General features: G+C 47.0%; 1 protein-coding gene across 2 annotated transcripts in view; it reads left to right on the forward strand.

Annotated features, from left to right (window-relative positions):
* The window catches only part of LOC146021013 (dynein axonemal heavy chain 11-like), a 248,607-nt gene that overhangs the window by 117,303 nt on the left and 110,649 nt on the right, over positions 1 to 20,655 (forward strand). For both annotated transcript variants that reach the window (XM_083154785.1, XM_083154786.1), the window contains 5 exons: positions 691 to 864; positions 2,138 to 2,373; positions 2,562 to 2,684; positions 12,616 to 12,820; positions 16,225 to 16,389. In XM_083154785.1, the coding sequence (XP_083010911.1) occupies positions 691 to 864; positions 2,138 to 2,373; positions 2,562 to 2,684; positions 12,616 to 12,820; positions 16,225 to 16,389 (903 nt within the window). The remainder of the gene's footprint in view (positions 1 to 690; positions 865 to 2,137; positions 2,374 to 2,561; positions 2,685 to 12,615; positions 12,821 to 16,224; positions 16,390 to 20,655) is intronic.

Genomic DNA, 20,655 nt, shown 5'->3' on the forward strand with positions numbered 1-20,655 from the left:
TGATCACACTGAATGGAGCTACCACCAGCCATCTGCTGGCTGCCGAGCGCATTACAATTGAATTCACCCAATGAGTTGTAAAACTCGTTGCTTATAATATATGGTGCTCCAACCAATCAGCTTCCAACTGCCATTTTTTTAAACACATGACAGAAGCTCCTCCCTCTCTCTCCAGGCAGCAGCATGCAGCAAGTCTCGTGACTGCTGCGCTGCTCCTTATTGTCACACGCGGCGTGACATCATTATGTCACGCTGCGCTGTGTGGGCTTCCGGTGTGGAGGCTCCGAATCCCGGCATCCGACTTGTTGGTGCAGGATGTGACAGCACAGTGCGCAGTGGCCCGAAATGAACTCTGAGCTGGGCGGGCTCACTGCTGGGCCCGGCTGCACCCTACATGCTGGACGGCGGATCATGATTGAGGGAGTGCGGGGCGGTGCGGCGGTGTACAAGAAAAGTGAAGGGTCGGGGTGCTGCTGGGGATAGAGCTGCTCGGGCCCTACCCTCTGTCAGAGTGGTGGGGCCAGGGACTCAAGTACCCCCAGACCCCCCTGTCGGTGGCCCTGAACTCAAGGCTCAGACAGATTGATGCTGCAGTGCCCCGGTTCCCTGTAAATGGACTGACTTTAGGAATTTGGTCAGGGATGCTATTATATCATGAACAATTCAAACCTTTTTCTCTTTGCATTGCAGTCAGAGAATGTGCGCTGGGCTCAGTCTGTAGCTCTGTACCGCAAACAAGAGGAAACACTTTATGGAGATGTCCTGCTCACAGCTTCATTCATCTCCTATGCCGGCTCATTCTCCAAAAAGTACCGATATGAACTAGTAGAGCACCTGTGGCTGCCGTATTTAAGTGCACAGAAGGTGAGGCTAATGCATTGAAACATATGTGCTGTGCGAACATATCAACCAATTTGCCATTGCAAAATACCACAAGTGGAGGAAACGCACTGAGTAGCCATGTGTGCTATGGCAAAACAACTTTGACAGGCATAACAGAAGCCTGTGTCTGTGAATTACAGATTAATGAAGAATTAAAACCCTTAAAGTAATTTAATCAAACTAGTCCCTTGAAAAAATCCACCCTCAATGCCGTCTGGCCGAACGAACGCTTCCCCCCCAGCACCCGATATTCTTAGTACCATGCAAGGGGATGTAGGTGAACACATGCCCTCGCATGCAGGCGAAGGGGTGAGAGAAATCATTCGATGGAAAGTGGGGGCGGGTGCTGACATCATGTGACTTCAGCCACTCCCCCTTGTCAGGGATTGGCCCGCCCACGTTCCCAGGGGAACGTCCAGCTTTCATGGGGACGCCCATAAAATGCTGGGAGTTCCCTTGCACTATCCACACCCCGCAGCTGCATCCTATCCCATCCCACCGCCCACACTCGTACTCACCCAATTCCTGACGGGTGACCAGGCCCTTCTTTTCTGTCTCATCTCCCTAAAGTAGGAGCCTTTGTAGGGGCGGCAAGCCCCTCGGCTCCTACTGCACATGCCAGTGACAGCATTATAACGCCACCAGTTATTAATCCCAATCAGTCCAATCCTCAAAGCAATAATGAGTAAAGTCTAATCTAAGACCTTAATAACAAACTTGAGTTACAATGAAATCAGTTGAGGTGTCAAACACAATAGAGTCTAAACAGTCTTAAGCCCCCATCTACTGCTGCAACTTCTTTAAGGGGCAAAGTCTCAGCCGATCCCCCTTGAGCCGCCCGAAATGTCCTGGGTTGGTAGGATCTATCGTATGCAGTCCTTTTGCATGTGATGTACAGTATGGCATGTGATCCCATTCCTCATCCTCACTGCAGGATCCGATGGAATCCTTGGTGCGCCAATGGCAATCTCTGCACGGAATCACACTTAAACACATGCGATTTGGGCACTTTTCATCCAGTTCCTCGGCCCGATACCTTGGAATCAGATAAAAAAGAGCCCAAAGCGCACTAGTGGATGGGAGCCTATAGACTTTTCCCGTCGCAGACTTTGACCACAACGATATTTGCATTTTCCATCTGCCAGATCACTAGAATCTATAAGCAGATTGGCTTTACGAGGTTGTTTCTAAAGACACTGAAGGACACATTGAAGTGAGCTTTACTGAGTGACTATTGCTTACTTGTCTGTTTTAGTTCCCTATTCCAATGACGGAAGGACTTGATCCTATATGTATGCTGACCGATGATGCAACTATTGCAAAATGGAATAACGAGGGATTGCCCAGTGATAGAATGTCTATTGAAAATGGCACCATTTTATCAAATTGCGAACGATGGCCTCTCATGATTGACCCCCAACTTCAAGGAATCAAGTGGATTAAAAGTAGATATGGATCCAGATTAAAAGTTATTCACTTGGGTCAGAAGGGGTAAGGAATCATTTATTATAATGAGAAATAATAATACATTGTGAAATTCCACTCTGTAAAGAATCATAAGACCACATTCAGTGTAGCACTGCTCATTATTGTGTTATCATTAATGGTACTGTAAGTTCTGACCCGTCTTACTGCAGTAATGAATGTATAACAATAGGTTTGTTTAATTTCTTACGCAGGTACGTAGATGTCATAGAGCAAGCTGTAGTCGCTGGAGATCCAGTTCTAATAGAAAATTTAGAAGAATCTATTGACCCTGTTCTTGATCCTTTGCTTGGAAGGCATACACTTAAAAGAGGAAGGTAGATATTATATCTGTGTTTGAGAGGCTGAATACAACCTTGTCTAATGGAATGTACAAAGGATTGTATATATGAAGAACCTCAATTTTCCTGTATCAGTTTAACAGGAGACCCAAATATTTACTCCAGTGATCACATTAACTATATGACACTCTTTCTAAACTGCCTCGTTGGGTTTGGAATAAGAGGACCAATAATTTAAAATACAAAACGCCGGTGATGTTTTATTTAATATGGTTGTCTCTTTAAACCCAATGGCTGATACTGATGAAGACGTGGTGGCTTTTGGAAAGCACTATACTGTATACAGGTTGAGTATCCCTTATCCAAAATGGTCGGGACCAGAAGAATTTTGGATTATTCTGCATTTTGGAATTTTTTTATATTTTGAATGAGATATCTTAAGGTATCTTGCATTTATGTTGTTTAAACACATCAAACCCATGAAATACACGCACATGTATTTTATTTGTGCATGAAACAAGGTTTTAAAACAACATTTCAGGGGATAGCGCGTCCCCTGATGTATTACTCTCACAAATGGGTGATACGGTGCATGTGTAACATCGGCGCAGGTATTACTTAATTAGTACCTCTAATGCAGGGGTGTCAAACACAAGGCCCGCGGGCCAAATCCGGCCCGCCAGACCTCTTCATGTGGCCCGCGCAGTCGCCGCCAGCCTTTTATTCTCGATTTTTTTTTTTTAAACAAGAAAGCCGCTTCTTCAGCGCATGCGCGGCAGCCTACAAGCCAGAGAACGTCTGCCCTCTAGCGCAGTGCCGCCGGTCGTCAACCCCTCCTCCGCTCCCACCTGCTGTATAGGAGCCAGAGAGAGGAAAGAGCAGGTCCGTCGTGGTGACTGGTGCTGCTGTGCGCTCCAGGTCACTTACTGCTGAGTGTGCACTGCACAGTGACCGGGAGCACGCTGCCCCCCACTCCTGGATAGATAGTGCGAGGAGCGCTACTCACAGGAGGGAGGGGGAAATGCGCCTGTGTGAGAGCGCATCTGTGTCCTTGGTGGTGGAGCAGCTCAGACTGGAGTGGATGCATCAGAGCGGGTAAGTGTCAAACTCTCTGCCTATGTGTGTGTGTGTGCACTGGCACATTGCAGCCCATCATTAATTGCTGTGTCCCATGATAATAAGCAGGACATATGCCCTAAGACTGAGTGCTGCCCCCCTGTGCAGGCAGCGTGTGCCCTAATGCACTGCAGTTCACAGCAATAGCAGGAGGGAAATGCTACTGCTGAGTTACAGTGGTATTATTTGGGACATACTTGTATGAAGGACACTATTATGATAATAAAGAGTGGACACATAGTCCTACAGATACCCCCTTTGAGGGTGAGCAAACTGCTGATGCGGCCCCCGATGAATTTGAGTTTGACACCCCTGCTCTAATGTATGAACTGCCAATGTGAACACCCGTATCCCTGTCTTCTTTGCCATCTTGATGTGGCGCTGCGGGTCCCCAGCCATCTAAAGCTCTACGGCACTTGCTGGCCTTTGGCGTCCTCAAATTAAAACAGAGCATGCACCGGGTATACAACTCCATCCATTTCCCAGCATCCCATGCAAACATTACCCGGCACATTTAATTTGAAGGCACTGAAGACCAGCAAATGCCGAGGGGCATTAGATGGCTGGAGACACAGCTGACATCCGATATGGGGGGACGCGTATTCCTGTCGGAGGGGGGGGGGGGGGTAAGTTAACGCACTTCCATGACGGATGCCAGTTGAATGAGACATGCAGGCGATGTCCAGACCCGCTTCACCACGATAACATGGTGAAGCGGGCCCAAGCATTTAAGGAACAAAAAAAAAAACATATTAATACATCTACCCCTTAATTATTATAAGAACAATAAAGTGACTTAGTGCTCAAGTGCGCTTATACAAAAACACCATATAGCAGCTAGATATACAGATCTCAAGGTGCCATCCAATAAGACCTGAAACAAGATGCATACAAAAGAAAAGAGACTGTTCTCCAGCGCTTAGGGGGTTCCCACAAGATAAAACACCAATCAAGTGTTTAAATAAATGTCACAATGTTATACCACTATTGCTGTGTTTCCATAGGGGGTAGATGGATAATTCCAATAGTATTCCTCCTCCATATACAGTACCCAAAATTGAAAAGAGAGACAGATAGTGCAGACTGTCAACACATAACAATTTTAATATGGAGTACACTTACAATAGGGAGGGATAATAAAACACATGGATCTCCTCAACCCGGGGCAATACAGGAACTGGAACAATCACAGCAGCAGGGCAATCCAGTCTAGATATGGTACTAGTCCTTCTCACTGGGTGTCCAATATGCACGAGTCCCCGGCAGTGTTCCCTCTAAGCTGTGCGCGCGTGCGCGCGCACACAACTCGCCAAGCCCGCGCACAGACATTACAACTGAGCGCACAAAGGTTAAAATCTTGTTTAGTGTGCCACGAGTTTAATAAGGTTGAAAATCACTGCTATAGCCTATATGTGTGGTGTGTGAAGTCTGTAAACATTCAAATTGCTTTATTAACTCAACAGAACTCGAAACCTAGGCCTTTATACGTTATGTGACGCACAAAAATTTAAATTTCCTTCCAAAGTTGCACAGACAATATCTTTTGCCACACACAGCCTTCATAAAATTAAAGGGAACATTGGTCCCCGGTCCAGAGTCCAACAAACAGCAGGTTAAGATAACGCCATGTTGGCATTATCTTAACCTGCTGTTTGTTGGACTCCATGGGGCAGATGTATTAAGCCTGGTGAAGAGATAAACTGGAGATAAAGTGGAAGGAGATAACGCACCAGCCAATCAGATCCCAACTGTCATATTTCAAACACAGCTGATTGGCTGGTGCTTTATCTCCTTCCACTTTAACTCCAGTTTATCTCTTTGCCAAGCTTAATACATCTGCCCCCATGTGTTTTATTATCCCTCCCTATTGTAAGTGTACTCCATATTAAAATTGTTATGTGTTGACAGTCTGCACTATCTGTCTCTCTTTTCAATTTTGGGTACCGTATATGGAGGAGGAATACTATTGGAATTATCCATCTACCCCCTATGGAAACACAGCAATAGTGGTATAACATTGTGACATTTATTTAAACACTTGATTGGTGTTTTATCTTGTGGGAACCCCCTTAATTATTATAAAAGTACTGTAGGCAAAAATTGTAATTTCCATCTATTTTTGTAGAAACTAAGTGATTATGGATATGCCCCATAAGATTTTTGTAAACTATATGCGCGATAACTATATCCTTAACAATATTTTTGTGCCTATCATCTAGTGTTGCTATGATCTGTACAATAAAATCTTGATTATATTGTTCATGACAGCTATAGGGCCAAATGTAATAGTGTGGGAATCAGAAAGTGAAAGATTTTGGGAGTTTTCCCTTTTTTTTTTTTTTTAAAGCGGCAATCAATTGCATGGCAAAATCAACCTAGTTTTTCTGTGTAAAGGATTGCCGCTTTGGGAATGGGAAAACTGTCCCAAAATCTCTCACTTTCTGATTCTCACACCCTATTACATTTGGCCTTACAGTATAACAGTAACAATTTATTATTTATTAACAGTTTCTTATATAGCGCATACATATTCCGCAGCGATTTACAGAGAATATTTGAACACTCACATCAGTCCCTGCCCCAGTGGAGCTTACAATCTATATTCCCTACCACATGTACATGCACACACAGACATTCTAGGGTTAAATTTTGTTGGAAGCCAATTAACCTTTCTGTATATTTTTGGATTGTGGGAGGAAACCGGAGTACCCGGAGGAAACCCACGCAAGCACGGTGAGAATATACAAACTCCGCACAGTTAGAGCCATGGTGGGGATCGAACCCATGACCTCAGTGCTGTGACGCAGTAATGCTAACCATTACACCATCCGTGCTGCGCCAATAACAATAACACCCCTTTACACCGCCGCAAAAACCTGGGTTTTTCCCTTGTGGACCCAGGTCAGCGGTGTAAAAGGGGTTTACCCGTGTTCCTTTACATGGGACTTCTACCCAGGTCCTGACAAGGGTAGAACACAGGCAGGACCTGGGTAGAGGGCAGTGTAAACGTGTTTGTCATCTGACCTGGCTCCCGTTTAAAATAATGGGGGAAGCTCAATCTCCAGACCGCAGCATCCGCAGGTTAAATGGGTGGGGTGGGGGGGATTCACACACAGCCTCCACTGCTATCTGCTGTACTGTGGAGACAGCAGCAGAGACAGGGAGGAGGTGAATGGATGCCGGTGTACGGCATCCATTCACCTCGCGGACGGGGGCTGGGGGAATCCCAGCAGCTTACCTTGGTGCTGGGCTTGCCCCCAGCGTGGCGATCGTCGGTCCCGGTGGGGTGACTGCCGATCCCGGCGTTTGGAGATGATGTCATCTCCTTACACCATCCCCATTTACACTGCGGGTAGGCACCGCAGTGTAAATGGTGCAAATCCCGGATCCGACCTGGCTTGGATCCGTGCTCCAAATGCCAGGTCTGATACGGTATTTGGATGTAAAAGGGCTATACAGTAAGTGTCAATCACTGCTGATATGCCATTTTTATAATCATTATTTAATTTCCTATTTCTTAGGTGCAGTTAAAGCACATGCATGGTATTTTTATGCCAAATAATCAACATTCCATCTATGATTAAGGTCACTTCATTATTGTCTTTGTCTAATTAAACCGTTAGTTATAGTTGTCTATAGCAGTACAGCTATCCCAGCCATCACCCCCAGGTACCTGCTACTAATACAAGGAATGTGCAAGTAGCCGGACGACATTTGTATCTTTTTTTTTCTCTAATCCTTCAAAAATATTTGGCTTCCTTGCACAAATGCCCTATTAGGCAACCCTGGTTCCTAACTGTAGCAGAGTCCTCCCCATGCTGAGTATTGATCTGGCTGAAGTCACTTGCACAGTGCAGCGCTACTCTGAAAGGTATGTTTAATTTCTCACTCTCTTGGGGGTATGTGATTCAAGGAGTGATTTCATAGTGTGTTGTGACTCAGAAAATGACTACTACTTACAACACTTTGCTTGTCATTCGGAATTTCAATGACTGTTGACTTCAAAACAAATTCTTTGGTAGATAGAGGTGAGAGGAAAACTTGCCCAGTACGGAGGGGACTCAGATCCTAAAAACGTGAAATGTTACTTACAGCACAGTGATATATTTTTTGTTATTTATTTTTTTGGTACTTGTTTCCTAGAACAGCGCCCACGATTTTGATCTTAGGCATCGCAAGGGAAAAAATTGCGTCGATCGCATGCGGCCAAAAAATCGCATGCGATGCGACCAACGCGATTACCGCGATTTTACATAGGGAACAATGTTAAATGGCCCAATTGACCCGATTTCACATAGGGAACAACGTTAAATGCGTAGATTTGAAAAAAGGATTCTCAGTATCAACAGCGCACTTAGATCTGCTGCTAGGTCACTATCATGGAGCACCACTCCAAAGTACATGCAAGACAGAAAAGGTGATGGTTTCCCAGCGCAGGTCCAATTCTAAATGTGAATCACCGATGGTACCAGGATTCTGAAGCTTGAACTAACGGAACCACACTGACCTTGGTGTTGGTCCCTATGGGCACATAAAGGTTTCTTTATACAGCAAAAAACGATCTTCAAAAGACAGCCCAACAATTACTGATGTTTAATGTAACTGACCTGGGAACTAGTCCCTATGTGCACATCAAGGTATCTTTAACTCCAATCAAATGAGGCACCTCACACACATCAGGGTTTCTTTTGCATCAGGATGGATCAGTCAAGTGTGAGATGACAACCAGGTAGTCTTCCAGCAAAAATATTTATTAAAAAATTCCAGATGTAAAACATCAAAGTTTAAAAGATGGGAGTATACAACAGGAGACCCAAAACAGCAACAATGCCTCCCTCTCACCCGGACTGAGTGGGAAAACAAGGACTGTAGTAACCTGATGGAAGAGGTCCGTATGGGTTTAAACTGTCTGCTTCCTCCCTCACACCAACGCGTTTCAAATACAATCCTTCCTCAGGGTGTGAAGGTGATGCGAACATAGGGAATATATCCCAGGTCAGTACTGTCCATTGAGAGTGTGTGAGGTGCCTCATTTGATTGGAGTTAAAGATACCTTGATGTGCACATAGGGACTAGTTCCCAGGTCAGTTACATTAAACATCAGTAATTGTTGGGCTGTCTTTTGAAGATCGTTTTTTCTGTATAAAGAAACCTTTATGTGCCCATAGGGACCAACACCAAGGTCAGTGTGGTTCCGTTAGTTCAAGCTTCAGAATCCTGGTACCATCGGTGATTCACATTTAGAATTAGACCTGCGCTGGGAAACCATCACCTTTTTTGTCTAACAATGTTAAATGGCCCACAGACCCCAAATACCCACCCTGAAGTGTGAAATGGCCCCCCCAATTGTTAACGCCACCCCATGATCAACGTCAACCCGAAGCGTGGTGAGCGCAGTGAGCCCGCGAGGGGCGGCGGTACGCGTCCTCCGACCTTTTCATACCCCCACTATCCACGGCGGCGTGGAGATGAGAATAGAAAGTGTGGCGAGCGCAGCGAGCCACGAGCCCGAAGCGTGGCGAGCATAGCGAGCCCCGCGAAGGGACGCGGAACACGCTCCCGAAGCGTGGCGAGCGGACACGGATTACATAACATGTATTCCGCGTCCGCTCGCCACACTTCGGGCTCGTATTCCGTGTCCCCTCGCGGGGCTCGCCACGCTTCGGGCTCGGTGGCTGGCTGCACTCGCCACACTTTCTATTCTCAACTCCACGCCGACGTGGATAGTGGGGGTATGAAAAGGTCGGAGGATGCGTACCGCCGCCCCTCGCGGGCTTGCTGCGCTCGCCATGCTTCGGGTTGCCGTTGATCGTGGGGTGGCATTAACAATTGGGGGGGCCATTTCACACTTCAGGGTGGCTATTTGGGGTCTGTGGGTCATTTAACATTGTTCCCTATGTAAAATCGGGTCAATTGGGCCATTTAACATTGTTCCCTATGTAAAATCGGTAATCGCGTCGGTCGCATCGCATGCGGTTTTTTGGACCGCATGCGATGTGATGATGCGATTTACATTTTACCATGCATTTCTTTGTAAAATCGTGGCCATCGCATCGCATGCCATTATAATGGCATGCGATGTACATGAGATGCCCGCGATGGGCGCCGTTCTAGGAAACAAGTACCATTTTTTTTTAGACCTAATTAGTAAATTGAATGCAAATAACATTGTAAACCTTTTGAGCACCAAGTGTGTTTGTAAAAATAGGTGTGAAAATTACCAAGCAAACATTTATATTCATCACCTTATATAGGAAATATAATCGTTATTTACACATTTTTTATTTGAATTTATATAACAAATGTGAGCGACCCTGGCTATTTTAGCGGATACTTTGCGAAAGAGTTCAAATGCATGACTGAGGAAGATTCTGTATATTTGGGACAGCAAGGATGGCGTAATGGTTATAGCATTACAGCCTCACAGCGCTGAGTTCATGGGTTCTATTCCCACCATGGCCCTTACTGTCCCTAGTTTGTGTATTCTCCCTGAGCATGCGTGGGTTTCCCCTGGGTACTCCGGTTTCCTCTCACAATCCAAAAATATACGGGTAGGTTAATTGGCTCCTAACAAAATTAATCCTAGAATGACTGGGCAATATTCAATGACATTTATCGACATGTGCAGCGAATCCTTAACAGGACAGTTGCCGTGTTCCGGAGGGCTGGAGCCTTCACTGCCGGCCCTCGCTGTCACAGTATTCAATGCCGCAGGGGCTTGCTGCCCCTGATGGCGATTCTTAACCCTGCCCCCCCAGGAGAGCTAGCAGGGGACCGGGTAGGGAGCCACTAGCACTGCTCCCGATTGTGCATATGTAATGATCGGGAGCAGCAGGGGCGAATTTAGGCGTCAGGCCGCCCCTAGGCACAACATTTTTGGCCGCCCCCCCCCCCCCCCCCCTCTGGCTGGACCCCCAGCCCGCCCCCCTCTGCACGGGAAGGAGGTCCCAGAACAGGTGTGTGGACAGCCAGCCAGTTCAACCACCTGCTTGGGTCCGCGCATCAAGCCGAGTCGATTTGGGCTAATTTCATGGCCCGATTTGTCGCAATCCGCCCAAATCGGCTCAGTGTATGGGCACCTTGACATTATACACATATTATTGTCCCTAATATACTGAATATAGGCAGTGGCTACTTACATTTTAAAACACTTTTTTTCATTCCTTTTTTCACTTACTGTTTTATAATATTTCACATATTTTTATCAATAATAATAATAAAAAGTTATAATTTATTTTTCATTATATTACTCTTAATGCACCTGCATTATTGCTTACTTTTTCATATCCTATAGATTGTAAGCTTGCAGCAGGGCCCTCCTACCTCCAAGTCTGTATGTTGTTACCCAGTTTGTTTTATCACTGTCTACTATTGTAAAGCGCAACGGAATCTGCTGCGCTATATAAGAACCTGTAAATAAATAAATAAATAAATATACTCCAAATCCCCCATCCAGGCGATAAGAATGCCACTCAGACACTTTATTTGCTGTAACTGTGTCTCAGTCAGTCTCTCAGACACTGACTGACTGAGCACAGGATGAGCTTTGCTCAGCTGCTCTCCACGCCCATTGCATACACAGCAGCCAATAGGCTGTGTGTATACAGTAGCCAATGGGCGCTGGAGGCAGTGAGCCTGAGCAAATCAGCTCACTAAGGTGAAGAGACGCAGGGGGACCATTGGATACAGCCTGGGAGCCGCCGCCGGTGATGTACTACTGTGTGCATGGCAGAGCGGGAGGGTAGCGGCGGGTAACGAGCGCCGCTGCCGCTGACATATGATGAATCATGTCAGCGGCGGCGCCGCTTGTCACTTCCCACTTGTCACCCGCTCTGCCATGCTGCTATTTAAAAGAATGGCAGCCCGGGTGTGAGGGTGGAACACCTGTCACCGCAGTGATCGCTAGATGGTATGGCCTGATCTGATTGGATAGGAGGGAGTCCGGGAGTCCCCAGCTGGCTGAGCTTATTCCCTCGATCATCTCTCCTGATGCCCAGCGCTCCGTTGTAGAGACTGTCGGGGTCCCAGCATAGAATAGACGTACTAGGGAGGTATAGATCTTCAACATGCACACCCACAGCGGCACTGCAAGTGGCAGCATGCCTTTAAAAAAAAAAAAAAAGGAATAGCAGCCCGCAAGTGCCGCCCTTGATTGGTGCCGCCCTGAGGCCCGGCCCTGGGGAGCAGTGAATATATAAATATCTAATGAGCGGCTCCCGGCCCCCTGCTGGCTGTTATGTGTAAAAAAAAATATATTTTTTCTTAATTAAATATATATTCATGTGATGTAAGCACATGAATAAAAATAGCATGCCCCTTCAGATAATAAAATTCCTGATTTTTTGGCACCTTTATTTTAAAAGTTCACCATAAAAAGATGGCGATTGCTACATGGTGACACACGGCGAAAATCACTTAGAAAGCAATTCGCCATCTGCTCATTGAATACACTCACGGCGAATAACATTGAAATAAACCCATTGAAAAACCACAGCGAATTGCGGAGACTATCAGACAGTGAATTGTCCATCATTCACTGTTCGCCGTCGGCGAATATTGCACGTAGAATAGGGCGAATCACTTTTTCAGTAATAAGATTCACCTTGAACATGGCGAATCAGCCTCATTGAATACAGCCCTTTGTGTATATCTGGTAGGGACTGATGTGAATGTTCAAATACTCTCTGTAAAGTTCTGCAGAACATGTGTGTGCAATATAAGAAACTGTTAATAAATATATTTAAAAAAACGTATTAGATGTATAACAATTTGAAGTTTACTTTTAAAAATATGATCAAATTGGAATTTCATCTTTTTTTTTTTTTTTTTTTTAATCTTTCTCATTTTTTAGATACATCCGAATTGGGGATAAAGAGTGTAAATTTCATCCCAAATTTCGACTTATACTTCAAACCAAACTTGCCAATCCTCATTATAAACCGGAAATACAGGCTCAGACAACATTAATCAATTTCACTGTTACACGAGATGGCTTAGAAGATCAACTCCTGGCCGATGTGGTGAATTTGGAGAGACCTGACCTGGAACATTTTAAGGTACAATTATCTTTAATTTGTAGGATTTATTTCCCTAGCCAAAAATACATTATGCAGTATCAATGACAGGTTGGCACGAGTTTGCTAACCATTCAGAATGAATGTCTGTTTGGTGTAAAAAATGGTCAATTTTATGACAGTAAATATGACAACGGAACAATAGTTCTGTTTGCAAGCTCTGGACATTAGCAGAGAGGTATGCCGGGCCCCAGTAAAAAATTTGGGGTGTGGCCTAATCACAGGAGGCATGGCCACCTCCCGCAATTAGGTCACGTCCCCAAAATGTTTCAAGGGGCGTGAAAGTCTAAAGTCGAGGGGGGGGGGGTGTTATTGTCCCCCCCTCAGCAGCAGCAGCAGCATACACCTACAGCATGTGCTGTGCAGACAGCAGGCTCAGCATGAGCTCTCATGCTGTCAGTAGTGAAACACTCATGCTGGGCTGCTGTCAGCATATGCTGTAGAGGTGTGTGCTGCTGCTGCTGCCTTGGAGGGATGGAGGGGAAAGGGGGGGGAGGCAGACCAGGCCCCCTTCCAGGCCCCTCCAGCAAGCCCGGGTAATTAGTACCCGATCCCCTCCTCTCAGCAGCCTTGGACATTAGCCGCTTGGACATGCCAATGAGTCGCTACCTTCCTCCCTGGTCCTCTTTTCCTATTCCTGGAAATTCCCTTATTTATTTGAAAATCAAAGAATTCAAATTGTATCTGTTCTCTTGCTCATTATGCCTGTCATCGTTATTTATCATTATAGTCTACACAAAACTTCTCAGACCACTGCAGTTCACTCCACGACGTGACCCGCTCAGCTGCAGTGCGCGAACGCGCACATGTCCACACAGCTCAGCCACAGCACAGCAGGCACGTCACACGCACACCCGGCTGGGTGGCCAATTGAAATGCGTTGCCACTGAGTTGACCAAGACCACCCTGTAAGTGCTGATCATCGCTGGCCCTGGAAAACTGCAGTGACAGGGAGCGAGATGACAAGTGGTAGTAGGGCAGCAGCAGACAGTGGCTGGGGAAACAATAAGAAAATAATCACCATTGGTTGCTGTCCATCGATGGCATAAAACTATTCAACCCTCGCCTATCGATGCCCAAAACATCAAACACTAGGCCCTTGTGAGGCAGGATCCCCCCGTCAGAGCACCGGACATCGGGTTTGAAGAAACTCAGGGAGCCCATGGTGTGCTCCCACCACCAGTGCAGTGACTAAGTCGTGCATAGGGGGTCGTGCGTTCGATGGACCCTCTCCCAAAGGAGAAGGGCCCCGTTACTCCCCTAACTCCTCTCAACCATAAGGCCGAAGAGGGGAAAAAAGAGATTGGTGGGTCCTCTTTGTCGGAGCTCAGAGAGACCCTCATTCCTCAACCCCGGAAGGGTTAGGACGGTGGGTCCTCTGCACCCTAAGGTTTGGAGAGACCCGCAGTAGGCTTCCCTCCGCCTTGTGGCTCGGGGTCGCACTCGAGGGACCAAAGCTCTCCCCAAAAGGATGAGAGCTTTGATACATTGGGGAGTAGATGGCCGATAAGGGTCAAACACACGGCGTGACAAAAGCGTGACACACTACAGTAAACAGAAAACGTGAAAAGTGACGAACGTGAAGAAGGAAGAAATAAATAATAAAGAGGACCCCAGCCGGGGGTGTGAAAAATTGTCCTACCCCATCCAAAAGGACGAGGTAAGGATGTGCAGCCTAACCTAGAGGGGAAGTGCGCAGTGCAAATGCCATACTAGTGCAAGGTGATTTTGGGAACACCCGTGCAGCCAGGCAGCCGACCAAACAGGGTCCGACCAAGTGTTTCTCTGCTCCCATCATTGAGCACTTTACAGCCCCTGGCATGGGAATGGATACTCCACTGAGCTTTTCGAATGACTCCCTTAGGGGCTGAGGCCCCCTCAGAAGAGCAATCTACTCAGTCTCAGTGTTTCTCCGATCCCAAGGTTAAGGTACTGAGCTGGGCTTTTCGCGGTCTCCCCATCAGAGGCTACGAACCTCTGGAATGGGACCATCTACTCAGTCCCAGCCTTTCTCCGCTCCTTGGGAATGGATACTAGACTGAGCCTTTCGCTGTCTCATCCTTCTGGGGCTACGAACCCCCGTGAAGAGAGCCAAATTACTGGGCCCAGTGTTTTATAGTGTATGGTTTCTACATGCCTACATGGCATTGGCTTCACCTCCTCAACTTAACCTAATAGGCCCTGGGACATTTTCAGCACCAGGCCCATGTGGTCCTTAAGGGGGCCAAACACACGCAGATTTATCTTCAGATCTGACTGGTCGGAACAGATCTGAAGATAAATATTACTAGTGTATGGGCACCTTAAATCCTGCCCTGACTCTATTGACTTCCTGCTGGATAAATACAATGAATATCCAGTGTCCTCCATGGGCACTGGGCCTTATTCTGGTTCACTCGGTCCCCCGCGCATTTGCATGGTCGCACCAATGTTTTACTACTCCGCATGCGCATTCTGCGCATGTGCATAGACTTGGTGCGAGCTGGCACGGCGAGCTGCTAGTTTGCCATCCTGTTCGCATCTACCAGTGCAGATAGTGGGCGTGGGGCGGTGACTGGCTACGCCCATGGGCTATCCAATGAAAATTAGGCAGTGACGCGGGTGCAGGTGGCGGGCAGCTGACGTCACCAGATGTCAGCTGCCCACCCTCTTCCCGTACTGAGAATACGCAAGGCTAAGACACCAGAGAGTAGACCATCGAATGATTTGTCCCCCGCACCCAAGGCCGCGAATGGATGTTTATGCAAAAACATAGCCGTGTCGGAATCTCACCAAGCAAGGGGGGGGGGGGGGGGGGAGCGGCTGTGCGAGTGGCGGGCGGTGTTAAATCCACACACAGCGATTCGAAATTTGCAGCGCTGCGTGTGGACTAGAACAAGGTCCACATTCAGCTGCATTCTGCCTATAGATTGATTGTGGAGCACAGCATGCCCAATACTCTGCTAATACAAGGGACAGTCTAATGTCTTTGTCCAGAGGGGGATCCACATCTGGTTTCATGCACAGAAAGCGCCCGCAGGTGCCACCGCTTTGCAAGTGCATACTGAATCAGGCCTAAAAGGCTACAATTCTAGAACGTACACTTTGCTTTACCCTACTAGAAAACAAAACAGGAAATAACGAAGAGAACATTTAGGGTGATTTTGCTGTGATTAAATGGAACGAAGAAGGAACAAGATGGTCATTAGAATGAGCCTGCAAAAGCCCCAAATTATAATCCTTTTTCTCCCTGGATTTTAGCCTTGACCTTCTGCATTTTAGAACCACAGAGTATTGTAAATTTTGAATAATAAGAAAGATTAAAAGGTTGCGAAGTGTATTCCCATTGTTACAATTTTAGGTTTAAAATAGAATTACAGGTCTAAAACTTACCATTTTCTTTTCAGTCCGAGCTCACAAAGCAACAGAATTATTTCAAAATTGAGTTGAAAATGCTGGAGGATGAATTACTGACACGCCTCTCGGCAGCCGAAACTCATTTCCTGGGGGACACGTTCCTTGTGGAAAAGCTGGAAACGACAAAGCTCACGGCAGCCGAAATAGAAATGAAGGTAAGTAAAGTATTGTCGGTATATGTCTGGATGTCACTGAGCAAAGCTGTGCGAAAGTTAATAAACAGCATTTTTTTTATAGCAGTTATATACATAGACACACACACATACACGCTTCTTGCGCATCCAGGTATGCAGCCCCATGTGTCTGTTGAACAGCATTTGCATGTGATAAAGCTTACTGTATATGAGGTTAGTCAGTTAGGGGGTTATTTTGGTTCACTCTTTCTGACAATTTCCTTCATAGATGGACAAAACCATGTGCACTGCAGGTGGGGCAGATGTTACTTGTGTAGAGAGAATTAGATTTGGGTGGGGTTTTACTTCAAAGTGATATCTATATTGCAGTGTAAAAATAAAGCAGCCAGTATTTACCCTGCACAGAAACAAAATAACTCACCCAAAACTAATTCTCTCTGCACAAGTTACATCTGCCCCCCTGCAGTGCACATGGTTTTGTCAATCTGAAACGTTGGTGCACTATTGTACATATAAATCCTGTTATTTTCTACCTAGAGTGCTGCACCTGCAGCGTTATGTGTTTGTGAATATACTGTATAAACCATGCACAACCACTACAGCTTTGTCCATGTAAGGGCCGATGCAGTAAAAAAAATGCTTTGCACCAGTGGCGGATTAAGGGGTGGAGGGCCTGGAATTCTCTTGCTACAACCCCGCAGGGGCACGGGTTGTGCCCAGTGTTACCAACTCTGAATTAAAACAAGCAACTGATACAACTGAGCCCAGTGTTATCAACTCTGAATAAAAACAAGCAACTGAAAACAAGCCCAAACCAAATCTAAAAGTCCCCCTCAAAATATCTAACAACAAATGTTTTTTTTATTTTATTTAAATACAAATCACTATTTATACAAGCTGTCTTAATGTCTTTACTATTATGTCTTTAATATTAAGAAATATTTTATATGTCTAATATTTATCAGCACAAAACTGGCTTTTATACAATACTGACATTTTTTATAAATACTATAGTGTAGGAGCTTTGGGAATTTAAGAAATTTTACTTTCATGTTTAATCTAAAGAAAAACTTCAACTGAAAAGTGGCCACTGTATATATTTGTGGTTCTTTGTATGCGCCAAGAAATATTTATTCCAAGTAAAGATAAAGCCCCGTACACGCGTTCCCATTGGCGCAGCCCATTACCGCCACCCCACGCACCTTGCCCACACTGCTAGATGCGAACGGGACAGGGATGGGGATTTAAATCTATTCATCCACAACTTCTTGCCTACGTTTTTGTGAGAATCTGTGTTGAATGAAGAATAATAACTTACCTTTATTGGTCCAGTGGTTCCCCAAAAAAGCCCCAAAACAAAGGAAAAAAAAAACAATAAGCCCAAATCAAGTAACAAGCAACCATAAAAAAAGCAACTTGAATAAAACATTAGCCCTATTCTGCTCATTATAAGATGAAATGCTTAATATGGTCCTGCCCTTCCCGATGGAATGGGGTCTTCTCTCTCACCCTGCAGCGTAGAGCCATCCTTCTGTTGCTGGTTGCACTGTTTGGGGCTGCAGCCTGGGTCTGATTTGTCTCTAGGCCCATGACGCAAGGGCCTAGGGGCAACACCTATAACGAGCGGCAGACCAGAGACGCAAGTCTGGGAGACAACTGTGTAATTTGCTGCCGGGCTCCAGGCCTGTAGGGGGCGCTAACTCTATTGTTCCCCATTGCATGTCTTTGCTGCAGTAAGGGAACTGCAGACCGCCAGTCAGTATCACTAGTGCACGTGCTCCGTGACCTGGGCTCAATGACTCCCTGACCGCGGAGCCGGCACTGTATGCGCATGCAGAGAGTTGAGGAAGACTGCGGAATCGGTATGTGTTGTTGGTGGGCATGGAGGATGGGGCGGCTTTATTATAAACCACTGATGCAGTTGGTGCTCTCCTGGCGTGGGGGGGGGGGGTGTCAGAGAGAGAGAGAGAAGTCAACTGCTGCAGCCAGTAGATGTAGATCTGGGACATCAACGCTGACAAGGGGATAAGGGGTGTCACTGCTGTCTCTGTCTCGGCTCGGGGACGCGGCCAAAAATGTTGTGCCTACCGGCAGCCTGACTCCTAAATCTGCCCCTGGCTGAAGCATGGAGCAGAGGTGAGTGGTGCAACGGCACTGGAGAGGGGGGATCCTGGTGTATGAATTGTTTGGTTTAAGAGAGGAGGCATGCAGCAAGTACCACCGGGGTTAGTTGCTGGCGGGAGGGCCCATCTGTCTTAGGTGCCTTGAGCCCAGCATTCTGATTGGTGGATGGGAGGAGCGAGTGGCAAATTGTATTGCATTTTATATTGGTTACCGTGAATGATTGTGTAGTGCATTGCTTTGCTCACGGGCTGTAGAGCTGAAAAAATGGTCCTGCCTCTGCTTCACAACCACCCAACATAATAAGAGTGAGGAGCTACAGTAAGCAATCATGTAATATACCAGAACCACACTCACAGATGCTGCCTCCATCTGCATTTACACAAGGCAATAAAGAGGGGGCAAGCCAGTCATAACAGGACCAGAGCTCTTATGTTGCTATACACCTGTTCTCTGGCAGGTTAATTATGATGTCATAGTCAATAGGTATATACAGATGGAGCAGATCTCATCCTGGCAGGGGATGGCGATGGCGAGAAGAGGACGCGCGCGCACGCGATGCACGCGCGTCCCCTTCCGACGGCGCTTCCATCCGTTCCCCCGGGTCCCCGCCGGCTTGCCGGCGGTAACCCGTGGTCCCCGCCGCCTGCCCGCACCACCCCCCCCTAACCCTGTCCGTCTCCCTGAGGCGGAGACGGACAGGGTTTCCATCGCGCTGGCGACGGAGACTGAGACGCGCGTGAGACGCACGCGCTTCTCAGTATATTCGCTGGCGAGGCTGCTGGCGGGTCGCCAGAGGGGACGTCCTGGCGACCCGCCAGCAACGATGAGACCTACCCCATCTGTATGTGTATATATATAGAATAATCATACAACGATAACATTAGGAGGTCGCTGATTTCCTTTTAACATTTGTATATTTCTTATATGTACACAACTGACATGGAAACATAACTTTCTTTATGTGCATCACGGATGATGTGATGGTTAGCGTTACTGCCTCACAGAGCTGAGGTCATGGGTTCGATCCCCACCATGGCCCTGACTGTGTGGAGTTTGTATATTCTCCCCGTGCTTGCGTGGGATTCCTCCGGGTACTTCGGTTTCCTCCCACAATCCAAAAATATACTGGTAGGCAGTGCTCGAAGTGGAAATTTTAAAGTGGGGGTATGGTAAAATAAAGGGTGCAGTTAAGCGCGCGCCGAAGGCGCGTGCGCTCCGGAAAAGGGGGTGTGGCCACTGGAAAAGGGGGCGTGTCTTTAAGTGTAGTGTACCCCTTATACACATTGTACACCACACTATTAGGACCCCTTATACTATCTAGTACTCGAGCACTGGACTACAGGATGTATAGGTGCAAAAAGGTGTTATAATTTACTTGCTCAATATGGATCCTCTATAATACAGGAAAGTGCAACACTATACAATATTGTATTAAATACAAAACCTTGTGGAAAGTGGCCATATTGTACAATTGCTACTCACCAGCTCACTGATCTTCATCTATGGGCTCCTTGGGTTGCTGTCTGTGTCCTGAAGTGGAGCACCCACTGGATCAGAGCACCAGCACCCACTGTCCCTCTGCCCCCCCTGCACCTCGCTGTCCCCATTGCACTTCTCCATCCTCCTGTCCCTCTGCCCCCCCATCCTGCACCTCACTGTCCCCATTGCACCTCTCCATACCCCCTGTCCCCCCTGCACCTCTCAGTTATGGATCTGTTGTAAAGGTCTTCCCATGGGCTCCCCAAGTCAGCAGTCAGGGAGTGATGCAAAGTAAATGGACAACTGTCAGGGACCGAAGCTACAAACATGCCAGGCGAGGATCCTGTATATGGAGAGCCGTTAACAGCAGATACCAACTGCAGGCATCCAAGCTGGAAAATCACATGGGCAAGATGGAGCTGCCTCCTCCATGCAGCCCATGCCAAAAGGGCGACATAGAAGAGGTTGCAATGAGGCACACACTCACCCGCCACCGGGATTGAAGATGGAGCCAGCGGCACAGAAGGAGGGCAGAGGAGCACGGTCTACACAGCCGTGTTCACAGCAGCTTCCTGCTGCAGACTGCAGATCGGAGGCACAGCGACCCGCAAAGCAAGTCCTACAAGGCAGGGGACCTTCACACTGCCGCACTGACACTGGAGGTATCAGGGGTGTCACCGGGGT

This window comes from Crinia signifera, chromosome 7, assembly GCF_055691185.1.
Source record: "Crinia signifera chromosome 7, ASM5569118v1, whole genome shotgun sequence".
Classification (NCBI taxonomy): domain Eukaryota; kingdom Metazoa; phylum Chordata; class Amphibia; order Anura; family Myobatrachidae; genus Crinia; species Crinia signifera.